At 42.4% G+C, this 14,585-nt stretch overlaps 1 protein-coding gene across 2 annotated transcripts; it reads left to right on the top strand.

Annotated features, from left to right (window-relative positions):
• The first annotated feature begins 2,301 nt into the window (after window positions 1-2,301).
• Window positions 2,302-13,799, top strand: ZC4H2 (zinc finger C4H2-type containing). 2 transcript variants are annotated; one of them, XM_064712618.1, is made up of 5 exons: window positions 2,302-2,509; window positions 4,845-5,016; window positions 6,245-6,417; window positions 7,628-7,790; window positions 9,520-13,799. In XM_064712618.1, exons 1-5 carry the CDS (start codon window positions 2,457-2,459, stop codon window positions 9,631-9,633), a joined length of 675 nt encoding a protein of 224 aa, XP_064568688.1. In that variant the 5' UTR covers window positions 2,302-2,456; the 3' UTR covers window positions 9,634-13,799. The 2 variants fall into 2 exon arrangements, with proteins under 2 accessions (XP_064568688.1, XP_064568689.1); XM_064712619.1 differs by lacking the exon at window positions 7,628-7,790 and having other exon boundaries at window positions 2,320-2,509.
• Window positions 13,800-14,585: the final 786 nt, after the last annotated feature.

Here is a 14,585-nt window from a genome sequence, read left to right as displayed (position 1 = left end):
TTAGGTTTTACAATATTGCTGCATGTTCTGCTTATGGTGGTGACTTGTATCTAATCCAGCAGTATATTAACCCAAGTTTAGTTCTGTTGTGTGTTTTACTGGGGGCTTCTCCACTACTCTTTAATCTTTAATATTTCTTTAAATGCTACTTATTTCATAAAACATGTTGCACTTTTTAAAAAATGCAGTTAGAATATTAATATTTAATAGTTCAGTTATAAGGGTCCTACATTGCATCACTACATCCAGATTTTTAGAATTAATTGCTGTAGCTGGGATAATTATCTAGGGAGAAAAATATTCTTCCCATTGGAATTGTTTTGAACTAGATTTGTTGTCATAATGCTAAAGTGTATGGACTGATGTTAGACTGCTAAATGGAAGCAGTTGGGGATTTTTCCATAAAAATTCAGTCTGTGCTCAATGAGGTAGGGGAGTATTTTAGGCTTGGTTTCATTCTGCATAATACTGCAACTTGTTTTGAAATCTGTTTGCCTGTTGGCTCTTGGTTTAAACAGGATCAAACAACAAGAAGGCTGAATTTTTCAGGATCAGCTGAAGTATTATTTCAGATAAGTACCTTAGCTTTCTTTGAAAAAAATCCAGTTCATATGCTGGAAAAAACTGATCATTATTTGCATCCAAAATGTATCAAAGTTCATAAATAGCACCAGAATAAATAATGCATACCAGTATGGTGGTTTCAGATCATATAAAGAACTGTCAGACCCACTTTGTCTAGGAGAAAAATTGAAACACAGACATTAAAACACTTGACCAAAGGCATGAAGCACAAGTTGAATGCTACTAATTTGTATGTGCTGGTACTGCAAGTGTCAAACTTTTTGACTATTTTGAAGTGCTTTGAAATGTGAAGATGTAATATTTTCTCTCCTTTTTTAAAACATGGAGAGGAAAAATAACTGCTAAGGCTTGTGGGTGGGTTTACTTCCTAAGAACTTCTTACTGATTTACAACAGTTTGTGAAGTGGTTTTCTTAGTGTCATTCAAAGCAGAGTAAAGGAACAAGTTGAACTTGCATTTTCATTTTCAGCCCTCAACCTTTTAGATTAGCCTGTAAAAACAAGAATCAAAAAATAGGATAAGCAGTGCAAAAATAGGCTGGGATTCTCATCACTCCTGTTTGAGGGCATTTTCCTTCTCTCCCTCTTGTCCTCACCCTGCCTGCTCGCCCTCCCTCACTGTCTTGGCAACAAGACTCACTGGCTGACTGTAGCTCACTTGTCTTCTACCCCCTCAAACCAATTAGTTCATCTGTTTAAATCATGCATCGAAGAAGCCTCTCCCTTTTGAGCACACAGCTCACTTGGGGCTCAATCCTATAACCTTCAATTTTTAAGGCAGCAAGAGTTTGCAATTGACTCAGATTACATGAGGATAAGACCTTTTATGTTCTAATTTCTTTGCAAAAGCTCTAGGGTGATGAAGAGGATGCTGGTGCTATCACTGTTTTCCTTCATCTACCTTTTTTTAATTTGAAGAACACAACAATATAGGGAAAAGTCCTTAAATAAGGGAGAAAGTAAATAAAACATCGATTCACATGTCACCATGATTTTTTAAGATTTTCTAAGCCTTTTGATGTTTAAATTCTTGTAATGAACTTTCTCACACACTTTCTGTAAATAACTTATAGTTTTGAATTCTTTTATGGAGGAGGAGAGATTTGGTGGACTCTTGGTTTGTCCAGTGTCATTGGAGAGGTGTCACTGTCACCCTCCAATCCACTGTCACTTTTGGAATTCTATAAATGTTGGAGTCAGAAAATAAACTTCCCCCTTTTTACCTTGAGAACAGCAGTGCGTGCGTGTCGTGTTATTTCGTGCCCTGTAGTGACATCCACGTAACCTCTTCTATTCACAAATGCAGCTTATTCATTATCAGTCCCAGAAACTTGCAAAGATTGGATTTGGTGAGCAATTAGAACATTCAGTAGAAAACTCAGAGCATCCAGGAGAAAACAGCATTGTAGTAGTAATGCCTACAGCATCCCTTTTTGTCAAAGCTTTTAATCAAAATCACGAACCCATCGACAGTCTTTTAGTGCATATTCTAACGAAATACTAAACACTGCACAGATCTCAGAAGGAAGCCTCCTGCTCTTTTTGCACTCCTAACAACCTCTGGCATAATGAGGTGTGACAAATTGATTTAAAATGTACTTGCAGGAAGAAGGGCAGGCGAGCTTTGCTCTGCCTTGTGGGTGTTGTAGTCGTTTTCCAGCCTCTCTGCCTGGGCAGCAATAGGAGCCCGGACTCGAAGTCCCACAGCTCCCACTAGAGTTCTGCCGCACAGGCTCAGAGCCCATATGCGAGCCGGGGGTGACTACATTGTGTCTATTGTATGGTTTTTTTGTTTTGGTTTGGTTTCGGTTTTTTTTTTCCCCCCGGGCATTTTGCGCCTTTCACGGGAGGTGCAAACCGGGAGTAAAAAGCATGGCAGATGAGCAAGAAATAATGTGCAAACTCGAGAGCATCAAGGAGATCAGGTATGTTTGCTTTGTGCCCCATCGCTGACGCGAAGCAGCTTTTTCCTCGGGGGAGCCGAGGAGTTGCATCCATCCGAAAGTAGCTATTGTGCTGCTGAGGGAAAGAAAACTACCGCTGGCTTCACGACGAGAGCTCGAAATACATTTTTCTGAGCAGGGAGGGAGCATCTGCTGCTGGGAATCGCGGCTGGAATGCGTAGTGCAGGGCGGCAATGGTCGAGCATTTGCAGAGCGCAGCCCCGAGTGATGGCACGGGGAGAAGGCGGAGTGCGCGGGGGGAAGGACCGAGCGGCGGCGGGGGAGTGGTGTCGGGCTGTGCAGGGGCTTCGCTGCTTGTTTGTTTGTTTTTAAGTCCTTTGAGTTAGTATTTCATATTCATGAGGCTCTGAATGTGTTGTTTTGCCCCACTCGCTCCCGGGCTGAGAAGGAATCGGGGATGGCAAGGACAGCAGAGTCTGACACCCAAATATCCAAAGGTGGACGTGCCCTCGGGCAGGGCAGGGCTAGGCAGCGCTGCCGGCACGGGGTGCAGGACAGCCATCTGTCCATCCATCCACCCATCTGTCTGTCCGTCCGTCCATCCGTACACCGCAGAGGGCGGCGGAAGGGCAAGGCCCGCCGGGGAGCGATGGATCCGTGCGGGATGAGAGGGGAGCGGCTGAGCCTCAGCGGCTTCCGTGCCCTCCTCCCTCTGCCCCTGCCCACCCTTCCCTTCGGGCAAAGGCGGGGAGCAACCGAGGGAGCCCCGCCGAGATGTCCCTGCCTGCTCGGGGATGGGGACACACCGGGGAGGGGACGCACCGGGCACTGGGGACACACCAGGGATGGGGACACACCGGACACACTGGGCACACCGGGGATGGGGACACACCGGGCACACCGGGGCTTTTTCATCCATGCCCTCCTGCCACAAGGCCCGAGGGCTGCGGTTCATGCCGTGCAGAGCACAGGGAATTTGTTATAGCATCTTTTGTAGGGTGAGCTGCAGGATGCTGTGGGAGAGGGGGCTCATTAAAAGCCAGGCAGGGTACAGCACGTTCCTGCATCGGGAACCTTTTCCATAACTTTCGGCAGAGCGTTTCCACTCCTTGGTTTGGGGCACCAATTTCCAGCGTTAGGCCTGAGCTGTCTGTTTAGTTGGAGCCAAAACACCTTAGAGAGAACAGAGGTTATGAATGCAGCTCGGGGGTGGAAGGCATGCTGACTGTGAACCCCAGAGCCATGAGAAGTGTTTGGGACATGACAGCCAGAGAGGGGCTGGCAGAGAGGAATCCCAGCTCCCAGGTGATCACAGGCACTTGTGGCTGGTTACAGCATCTCTGAGGAACACTTTATTCATGGAACAAGTGAATTTGGCAGCAGAGTATGGGCCTCAGCCTTCTTCACACAATACCACAGAGGTGAACAAAGATCAAGCCAAAATATTTGCCTCTCTAGTATCCCCAAACTATTTGTAGAAAGAGATGCGACAGTGTAAGAACAATGATTTTGTGCTCAACAGGTACACAGGCTCTGTTTTAGAAAACAGATCTAAGTATGGCCTACTACAGTGTGTGGTCCAATTACTGTAACACTTAAAGTAATTTTTCATTGAGTGTTATCCTGTATTTGGAAATTTACAGTGCATTCAGTTTTCTGATCATATATTCAAAGGTGAAGTTTTAACTGCACTTGACGGATTTTTGCTATTATTTTGTGGTATAAGGTAGAGCAAAGGTGATGCTTAGCTTTAGTGTACAGTGAAGTATCAAACAAGTTACTTGAGTGTATTTTAAATAAAAAAAAATCAGTGTCGAAAAGCTAGTCCTACTTGCAACACTGATGTCAATTTGAGTCACCTTTAACAAAATCTGATCAAATAAACCTATTTATTCATTTGAAGCTTGCATTCTGTGAAGAATTTCCTTCAAACCAAACATGAGATTTCCTTATGTTTACAGATTCACCTTTGACAGAGTTAGCAGACTTTATTTTAATCTGTATTTCATGTATTCTACAGACAGAGGCCTGGAATATGTAGCCATAATTAATTGTCCGAGTGACTGACCATGCTTTCTGCCATGCTCTTCTGGTCAAAACCTCACAACATTCTATTAATTTCATAATTCAGTACAAGGATTCTCTTACTACTGAAAAGCTCAGCAAAAGAGCTGACATTAGAATTCAGTATTCTCCTTGTATTCACCTTCTCTCAGATTCATTTAGTCTCATTCTTGTCTATTGCTGCTATTGCCTTCTGTCGTCTATCTAATCCCATATAAACTGACACCTCACACAAAAATGTGTCAGTGACTTACTGTTGTCTCTCTATGTTTTAATTGTCACTGGGATTCAGGAATAAGACTTTGCAGATGGAAAAAATAAAGGCAAGACTGAAAGCAGAATTTGAAGCCCTGGAGTCTGAGGAGAGGCACCTGAAAGAATACAAACAAGAAATGGACCTGCTGCTGCAGGAGAAGATGGCTCACGTGGAGGAGCTGAGACTGATCCACGCTGACATTAACGTGGTGAGTGCCAGCCCAGCTCAGACACTCTGACTCAGACACAGCTGCACGTGAATCATCCCCCAGCTTGTGGAACTGTGCACATGAGTGAAGCATCACTGGTGCAATAATGTGCACTTTACAACACCATCCTGGGATCTTACAGAGAGTGCAAAGCAAATATACCTCAGGATAATTGTTATTTCTCTTTGTAGGGCAGGATATTTTACAAAGCTGTTGCACTTAGAGGATAGATAAGATAACTAACCCTGTTGTGGCTGTGACTTTACCAGAGCCACAGTGATACCACACCAGCTGTCTCATAGAAAACAGTTCTTCCTGTTAGCCTGTTCTAATTTAGCACACAGAAACTCTGGCAGCTAGGTGGGACTAGGAGATTTTGAGAAATTACATGGTGTTTGTTAAATTCATAGTAAGAGCTGACCTTCATCCCAGAGTGGAATCACCAAACATCAAGAAGCACCAGCCTGAAGGGAATTAATACAAATAAGAGAAAAAATTTATAAACAGGGAAGATTAGCCAATTAGAGGGGCTGAATAGGGAATATATTTTTAAATACATTTTTTATGTCATGTTAGGGCACTTACATGGTGTTTTTAGCTCTGAAGGTGTCTGTGTTGCACTGTAAGAAAAAAGCTCCAATAAGCAAAAAAGTACAAGCTATGTACTGGGTGTGCAGACTGTATTTATTTATGGCTTCAAATGTCTGTTCCCCTGCCCAGCTACACAACCTCAGCCTCTGTTCCATCCTCCTCTCTTTGTGCAGTCAGATTGTGTTTTTCTCTGCTGCTTTTCCCACTTGCTGCATAAGAGAAGCAGAAAACTTGCCTTAGCTTGTTTGTTATCTTCTGCCAATCAGTGTTCATGTATCTTAGAAACACAAAAAATAAATTTATGTTACTTTAAGCTCTTTTTTAATGTCTCTTGAGAGTCTTCCATAGCTCCTCACTTGCCAGCTTTATTTGTAGCCTCTCTGCTTTTTCTGTTGTTCAGAAGGTACTGTAGGTTGAGTGCACTTTTTAAAAATGAAAATGCATCTCATATGTCATTTTCTGTTACTTCTCTTTTGCCCATTTTTCATCCTCCCAACACCTTAAGTCTTTGCTTTACTATTTCATTGTCTCAAATCTCTTCCAACTCGAGTGAGAAAAATCTCCTCTTTCTGGTCCAATCAGTTGCTCAGTCAGAGAGGAGCAGTTCTTTAAATGTATGCCCAACCTGCTGTTTCAGATGGAGAACACCATCAAGCAGTCTGAGAACGATCTGAACAAGCTCTTGGAATCAACTCGCCGGCTGCACGAGGAGTACAAGCCCCTCAAGGAGCACGTGGATGCCTTGAGGATGACCCTGGGTCTGCAGAGGCTGCCAGACCTGTGTGAGGAGGAAGAGAAACTGTCCCTTGAGTAAGTCTCCAAAGCAAACTTTATCTGGCTCTGTGCTTTCTTTCAATTCGACTGGTTATTTTCTCATCTTAATTTTGTTGGTAGGTGGAAAAAAACAACCCTAGAGGTAAGCATGAAAAACAGAAGTTAACAAAAAAGGGATGTGGAGGACATGTGTTTGATAACATTCGGTCTGAATTTGTTCCAAGTTAAATTTAGGTTATTCCAGGGTGCAAACTCTACATGCCACATGCAAACGTTCAAGGGTGGTTGTTAGCCTTCTAGGTTTTATACTCTATGTTGCTTTTTCTATATTTTTATTTTTCCTTGAAAATTACTTCTTTAGCAAGCAATAGTAGGAGGCAACACACGAGAGGGATACAAACCAGGTATTCTTCAGTTGGGTTGTGCTGCTCCTAGTCAGAGTTTTACTTTTTGCTGCTGCACATGGCAATGGCTTTTAGCCAAATACCTGTGACTGTCAACAAGTTTCCCTGAGATGTGTAATGGATTGGGATAATAAATCACAGTCTCATTTTTGCATATAACTTAGGCAGGGCAGAGTGGCAGAATTAGCTACTATTCAAAGAACAGTGTCCTTTGCTTAATAGACCAGTCTTAAATGCAAGGGACATTTTAATAAGCATGTACTGCTCTTATTGCACAATTAATATATATACTTTTACAATAGTATACAGTATAAGTACAATTACTATAGTACAATTGCTATATATAATTAATATATATACTATATATATATATTTACACACACACAGAGTTTTCAAGATTTCCTTTGTATTTCTATATAAATGTTGGTTTACATTCCAAACACCTTGACACTACAAAGAATGTATTGATCTGTTTATTAATCTGTTGTGTATAAAAGTTATTAATTTTAACAAAATAAAATAGAAAAACTGTTAGACAGAGGTGCATCTGAAGCTGTTGCCTATTTTTCTTCTATACATGTTGTCTGTTTTTCATCTTACTAGATTTACATCCAGTCTGGAATTTACATCCAGTCTGGCTGAAGTGTAGAAATGCAGAAGGAAACACCACATATTCCATTTATGAACTAGTCAATGTGTAGGCAATTTGGCAGTTTGACTCTAGTGGAGGAACACAATAGGGAAATGTGATCCACTGTATTTTAACACCAAATATCCTTTACAGACTAATGAAATACTGCAGAAGGTGGTTACATTTTTTCGTTTGTCATTCTTTTGTCTAGCTACTTTGAAAAGCAGAAAGCAGAATGGCAGACAGAACCACAGGAGCCTCCCATCCCAGAGTCTCTGGCTGCAGCTGCAGCAGCTGCCCAACAGCTGCAGGTGGCCAGGAAGCAAGACACCAGACAGACAGCAACTTTCAGACAGCAGCCACCTCCAATGAAGGTCAGCAGATGGAATGTGCTGGGTTTTCTCTTTTGTCATTGGAATGCATTATGTTCAGAAGGTGATTGATGCTTGTGAAAAGGAAAAATTACGTGTTCTGATTGTGATTTTCCTTGCAGTGGTTCAAAACAAGAGCAAGCAGTAGACCAAAGTAGTAGCACCAGTCATCAAGGGTTAAGGATAAGAATCTTTTAGGATTTAAAAGTCACCCTCAGCAGAGATGTAGGCAATCCCCATTCCTCTTGTGTTTCACATGGGAGCAAGGCCTGTAAGAAAAAGAAAAAAAACTTGGCAAAAGAAAAAGTAGTGGCTCTTATTTTATGCCATATGGAGTCATATTAAAAACAGTGCACATATTTTATGTGGGAAATTACCAATGGTGTAAATTACCAGGAAAAGCAATTGCTTCTGCACTTGGGATCTTCAAGAGTAACATGTGGATTAATGTAACATAACCACAGGCACTTCAGTGACAGTTTTACTCAGCTCCTTATGTAGTGAGAAGAGTTAAGTGGTTACATTGGGGTATTCCTCCCACCCAGGTTCCAGAGTCACTAAGGCAGCAAACTGATGTAGGTACACCCCAAAGTAATACACTTTCTATCTGTAGCTAGGCAATTGAAAAGCCATTCTGCAAGTAATAGGCTTCAGTCAGACATAAATTACAGGGCTTAGTCTGGAGCAAAAGGGCAGAGTTCTATACCTGTGTTAAATATGTGGAATTCATCCAATCACCTGCTTCTGCCTCCAATTCTGTGACACTGCAGTTGGCCATCACTGTAACTTCTCTGACTCAGTGAGCTATTAGGCATGTAAACACCTTTAAAACATCACTGTAACCTTTAACACAAAATAGAATTTAAAATTACTGGTACATGTGTGAGCCACATGTCTGCAGAAATGCAGTTTTAATTCAATGAGTTGCTCTGTTTTTCAGTAACCCTGAAATTACAATCCACATAACCTAGGTAGTATAGAATACAGCAGCAGTCTGCCTTTGCAGGCAAGGAGCCTTGGTTTTGTCTGTACTGGAACTCAACAACTGTAGGACAGTCAGGATGCATGGAGATGAGAGATCTCTGCAGCCAGGTCTGGAACTTGTGGTTTATTGCAGAAGACCTGGGTGCAGGGCCCTGCTGGGAGCTGCCAGACACAGCTGGAGCAGGACTGAGAGAAGAGAGGGGGAGAGAGGATGAGAGGGTGAGGGAGTCAAAGGGTAAGGGAATAAAAAGTGTAAGAGAGTAAGAGGGTAAGAGAGTGAGGTTCCCATTACAATACAATAAATCTTCTTCTGTGTTGAATATTCTAATTCTCACTAACCAATCTAGTACAAGATAAAAATCTTATAGCATTTCCATACAGCCTATAAGAATCATTACATTACTATACTGTGTTACATTTTAAACCCTAAAAACTCCTTTTTGGGCCCCTTCTGCCAAGCTGGCAGGGTCTGCTCTGACCCTTGGACCTGTGTGCAAGCGGAGGGTATTGTTTCATCAAAAGGAAATCACCTTCACCTGGCCACACCAATGTTTTCCTGTTGTTCTGAGTAACTGAGGCTTGGTATCTCAAAGCTTGCTTTCATTTCAATCTCACTTATAGTTCCCATATTCTCAAAATCTTTTGCAATCATATTTATAAGGCATTCGTGTTTCATCTGCCCCAATAAATAACCTGTGTGCCAAGGCCACTTTGGTGTTTGTAACCAGAGGCTGCAATTGCATTTCAGGCGTGTTTGTCGTGTCACCAGCAAATCCACCGGAACGCGCCCATTTGTCCCCTGTGCAAAGCCAAGAGCCGCTCTCGGAACCCCAAAAAGCCCAAGAGGAAACAGGATGAATGAAATCCAGAAGATTGTGACCAGCTCTTGTCCCAGTACTCTTCCAGTAGAATGGCAAATTTGCCCAGACTTTGCTGAACTGCAGACTCAAGTATGACTGTCTCATTGTTTTCTATTTAAATGCAATGTAAGCACAATGATCCTGCTCTAAGTTCCTTCCAGTCTTTAGGATTTGGTTTTAGGAAAGTAAATATTACTGGTGCTACAGTTTAACATTTCAATTGCCCCATCTTTTGTACTCCTAAACAAACTGAAATTCTTTGTGCAAGTATCCTAAATGTCAGGCTATTTCTATTGATCAAATGTAATTACCACAAATGCTTTTATGTTCCCTTTTTAAAAAACAGATGTTGCTAAAAGATTATTCTGTTTTCTCCTGATAACAGGGGACTATTTCAAGTGCTGAAAGAGCAGACTGTCTGTTTGTTTCACTGAAGAACAATTTGTTCTCCAATCTCATAAGACTGGGTAGGTTTGGGTATCCAGTGCAACTCTTTTTAAACAGAAAATGTTCAGGGAAAAGGAGACTTGTTATACAGAAAATCGGTGCATTAAGGACACACATGGGTTTTGATTTACTGAAGTTGATTGTACCATTCCCTCAGACTTGACTTAAAACTTGAAAAAGTGCTGGCTGTGTATGAATTTCTAAAAATTATGTCATTTGTCATGCTTTAATATCTTAACAGGTTATTCTTTTCAGTAGTCAAAAGACTGATTGACTTAAGAACAAGGCTGAAGTGAACTGTATTAGTGGTCCTCCTAGGCTTTATGGCTGACCAATGCACTGTGGTTCTATAGGAATCATGCATGATATATCCCAGATCTCTGTGTGCACAGACTGCACATCAGCCATTCTGCATGTCCTCTGTTCCTGGTTTCTACAGCCAAAATCTGGCAGACATGGCCTCCACTAGAGCATAGGAAAGTTCAGGAACATGCATGAGGAACAGCATTAACTAAAAATTATGTATTTCACCAGAAGCAACAAGCTTTGGTGTCATTGTCCTCCCTCAACCAAAACTTTCTAATTTTCTGTCTTTTAATAGGTCATTTTCAAATAAGTTTTACTTCAGGACAGTTTGTTTTCTTGTTCCCTGTGTGCCAAAAGAACCCTGACTAAAGCATCTGGAGTTGATCACTCCCTGTGTGTCTTCCCTTTGTTTCATGTAATTGAACAATAGTTCTTGCAATGGGGAGGATGGCAGTGATCCACTTACAGAACTGGCACTTGAAATTTACTCATCTCTAATCCCAGTTTTGTGACCACCTTTGTAGCTTAAATTGATTTCAAGTGTTAAATATTCTTTTCACTAACTCTGGGATGCAGGAACTGCTTGTTCACACAATTCTCTCTTTAGCCCAGGTTTCTCTCTATATTATGTTAGAGTGGTTATATTGGGAATTTGGCTTGTTAGGCAGGAAGAACAGGGAAGCCTCAAGTCTCTGCTCTAAGAACTTTGCAAATGCTGGCAACTGGAATAAATCCACGTGATGCAATTTTGCTGGCCAAATCACATACATTGCCATTAATTTCCTAAGTCTGCCACTAAGTACACGAGTGATTTACTGAGCATAGTCCTAAAACTTGAACCAGGTTCAGGAGATATTCCCCCATTTTAATGTTACATAGTCAATATCTTTTAATGCTACAAATCAACATCTTTAATGTTTTCATCTTACAAATCAACATCTGTCAACAGCAGACACAATGTGGACCACCTGCCCCTGAAATTGTGTGAAGAGCAGATTCTGCTAGCTGAACTACAGGGATTTGGTCTCTGAGATAGCAATAATGGAAGAAAGTCTCCATGCTCCAAATGGCAATAGTATGTTATGCATGTTTTGTGGCACAAATACTGGATTTTACTGTTCCAAATGTCAGGGTGGTCTCATGCTGTGTGCCCTGTTCAGAGCAATTCCTATGGAGTTGAAGGGAAACTGCACAGAGTTAAAAGACAGAATGTGGGCTTCCCCAAAATGCATGCAGGAGAGCAGCATACTTTGATGGTAGTTGTACATAAATTTAAGAAGTAGTGACAATGCAGTGGGTGAATGGTCTGCAATGATGTAGTGTGAATAGCAGGATTGATTTGTACTTACAGTTCTGAAATAGGTAGGGTTAGTCATAGTTGTTCTCACTTTACTGTTACTTTGCCAGGTTTTCTTTCTTGGGAGATCCCTGAACTGAAGTATACTTAAGGATGCATCATTTACTAAGTTAGTACAACAGTTTTGTACTTTTACTTTTTTAAACTAGTTTCATGTTCTCTTATGTTTACAAGGTTAGAGTTTGGTTTTTGGTTTTTTTAAAGTGAATCTGACGCACTGTGTTTGCATCACTTGTACTAGTATTTACAATTTTTACATCCTTTACAAAGGATATTCTGCCATACGAACAGCATCATTGCTGAGGGTGAGTGTAACTGGAGATAAGTCAGCAGGGTGCCCTGGCTGCCAGAAGGGCCAACCACAGCCTGGGGCACATGCAGCACAGCATTGCCAGCTGATTGTCTCACTCTGCTCTGCACCGGTGGGGCCTTGGGCACTGGGGGCAGTTTGGGGTGCCTCAGTGCAGGAAGGACATCACTGTTACTCTGGAGTCACCTGTGTGACCAGGACTGCAGAAGGTCCCAAGGACAAAACCTCTGAGGAGCAGCTGAGGACACTTGGCTTGTTCACTTTGGAGAAAAGAGGGCTGAGGGGTGCCCTCATCACAGCCTACAGCTTCCTCCAGGGGAGGAGGAGGTGCTGATCCCCCTCTGATGGCCAGCAACTGGACATGAGGAGATAGAATGAAGCTGCATTGAGGGAAGCTCAGATTGGACACCAGGAGAAGGTTCTTCTCTGAGACAGTGCTTGGTCACTGGCCCAGTGACCCAGGGAAGTGGCCAAGGCACCAAGCCTGTAGGGTTGGAGCATCACCTGGATTTCACTCTCAGCCAAACAGTTTAATGCTAGGCAGTTGGACCTGATGATCCTTATGGATCCCTTCATACTTGAGCTATTCTATGATTCCAGCCATTTCAGGAGATAAAATATGTGTTATGTGTTAGGGGACCATGGGGGTGGGGGCAGGGAGGGAAGCAGTGTCTCTCATAGGGAAGGAGTTCTCTTTTCTCTCACGGAACAATCACAGAAGTTTAACCGAAGAACTCTTCTCGTGACAGCCCCAGGCTCTTTTCTCCCAGGCAACTCTCTCAAGAGACTGGAGGAATAATTATGAAATATTGATTTCTTGCTATTCAGACAGAAGAGGAAGCTGTCTGAAGTACAGCTCTTAACACAAGTCTGCTGCATTTTTGCTTCATGGAGCAACAATGGCTTCTTCGTTTGTACCTGAAGTCTTTGTGGGTACGTCTCCACTTCACTTAAATTTATTTTTATTTGGGTCAAATTGTCTGAGTAGCCACAATGAGACCCTCCTCAAAGCTTAAGAGACTTTAATATCACTGAAGTCTGGTTTAACCCTGTCTTTGTCATTCTGTTTTTAAAAGGACATCCATGCAACAACAAAAGAACTGGATTCTCTTGGTAAAGATGGTTTCCAGGGTCTTTGTTCATCACTTGCCTCAAAGGATAGTCCTGTTGTTCTGCAACCAAACAGAAAAAAACCAAAATCCCAAGACTTTCACCCTGCCATCAACCCTAAGCTCATAAGTAAAAGGATGCAAACACTGTACTGCATCTAAATGCTTTGCTACAGAAATTTTCACACCCAAGCTGGGGTGGATCAGTTGTCCAAACTTCAGTGCCAAGGACACATTAACTACAGAGAAAATGTAAGGCAAATTTAAATACTTGCACTTCCTGGATTCAACCTTAGCTTTATAAACAGGACCCTGACTGAACCTGACAGTGGCTTCAATTTACATAATCTAAATTTGAAAGAGTAGACATTGATGTGTTACTTTAAATAGCATACTATTCAAGAAATTAGGACTTCACTAGCACTTTAAATACATTAAAAAGTGCTTTATTCTTTTATTTTACAGTTTCCTAATTCCTCCAGCATACATTTTCATTTAATATTTAGGTATTCTAGCAATATCTGGTGTTTTCACTGGCTTCTGTGTTTTAAGTATTTCACTCCTGTGCCTCATAGGAGTAACAGTGTGAGTTTTAATTTGTCTGTACAGTCCTTTTAAATAAATGTTTGTTTCATGTCATGCTTTCTTCCTGCAGAGTACTTTCACATCTGTTATTTGCTTATGCTAAGAAGCCCAGGTGGTAAAACTCAGCTTTCTGATTTTAAAGAATACACTTAGCCACAATTCTGTTATACTTTTATAGAAACTTTAAGGAAATAAATATGGGGTAAGAAAGATCCCTTCCAGTGGGCTTTAGAAAATAGAAAGGGAGATAACAGAAGAGGTTTTAACCTATGTCTCTGGGTCACATTTTTTGTTTTGGTCCTACAAATAAAGATACATATGGGCTTGAAAATACAAATGCAACTTCTGTACATATAAATTATATAAATGAAACAATAAAGGGCTTAAAAACGGGAGAAAAAAACCCGATCTCTGTGCAGGCAGCGGGAGCAGCTCCGCGCCTCCCTGCAGGGCTCAGCGCTCGGGTCGCTGCCGCCGCCTGGTGGCAGCGCGCGGTACTGCAGGCCAGGAACGGCACTGCGCCCCCGAATGCGCCTGCGCGGCCACTCGGACGCCTCGCGGGGTTCCCCTGCGCGTCAAAGGCGGCGCTGCAGCCCAGAAATGTGAACGTGACCATGACAGGGACCTGGGAAGCGCCGGGGCTTTTTACACTTTGTACACTTTCTTACTCTTTTTACACTCTGTACACATTTTACACTATTTATCCCTTCTACGCTCAGTGCTGCCGCCGGAGGGAAGCCCCCGGTACTGGAGCCGGTGCCGGCGCCGTCCGTGGCTGCCGCCGCCTCCTGTCGGCCCCACCGGCCGCCCGGGCCCGGAGCAGCGCAGCCACACCGCGTT

The sequence above is a fragment of the Zonotrichia leucophrys genome, chromosome 4A (assembly GCF_028769735.1).
Source record: "Zonotrichia leucophrys gambelii isolate GWCS_2022_RI chromosome 4A, RI_Zleu_2.0, whole genome shotgun sequence".
Lineage (NCBI taxonomy): Eukaryota > Metazoa > Chordata > Aves > Passeriformes > Passerellidae > Zonotrichia > Zonotrichia leucophrys.
This window is presented reverse-complemented; position numbering and strand designations above follow the sequence as displayed.

What these genes read in the sequence shown, in the direction of transcription:
- ZC4H2 (XM_064712618.1), top strand. Translation starts at nt 2,457, where the DNA reads ATGGCAGATGAGCAAGAAATAATGTGCAAACTCGAGAGCATCAAGGAG. An exon ending in TCCACGCTGACATTAACGTG is followed by an intron (nt 5,017 to 6,244) that starts GTGAGTGCCAGC and finishes CTGCTGTTTCAG; the next exon opens with ATGGAGAACACCATCAAGCA. An exon ending in GAAGAGAAACTGTCCCTTGA is followed by an intron (nt 6,418 to 7,627) that starts GTAAGTCTCCAA and finishes TCTTTTGTCTAG; the next exon opens with CTACTTTGAAAAGCAGAAAG.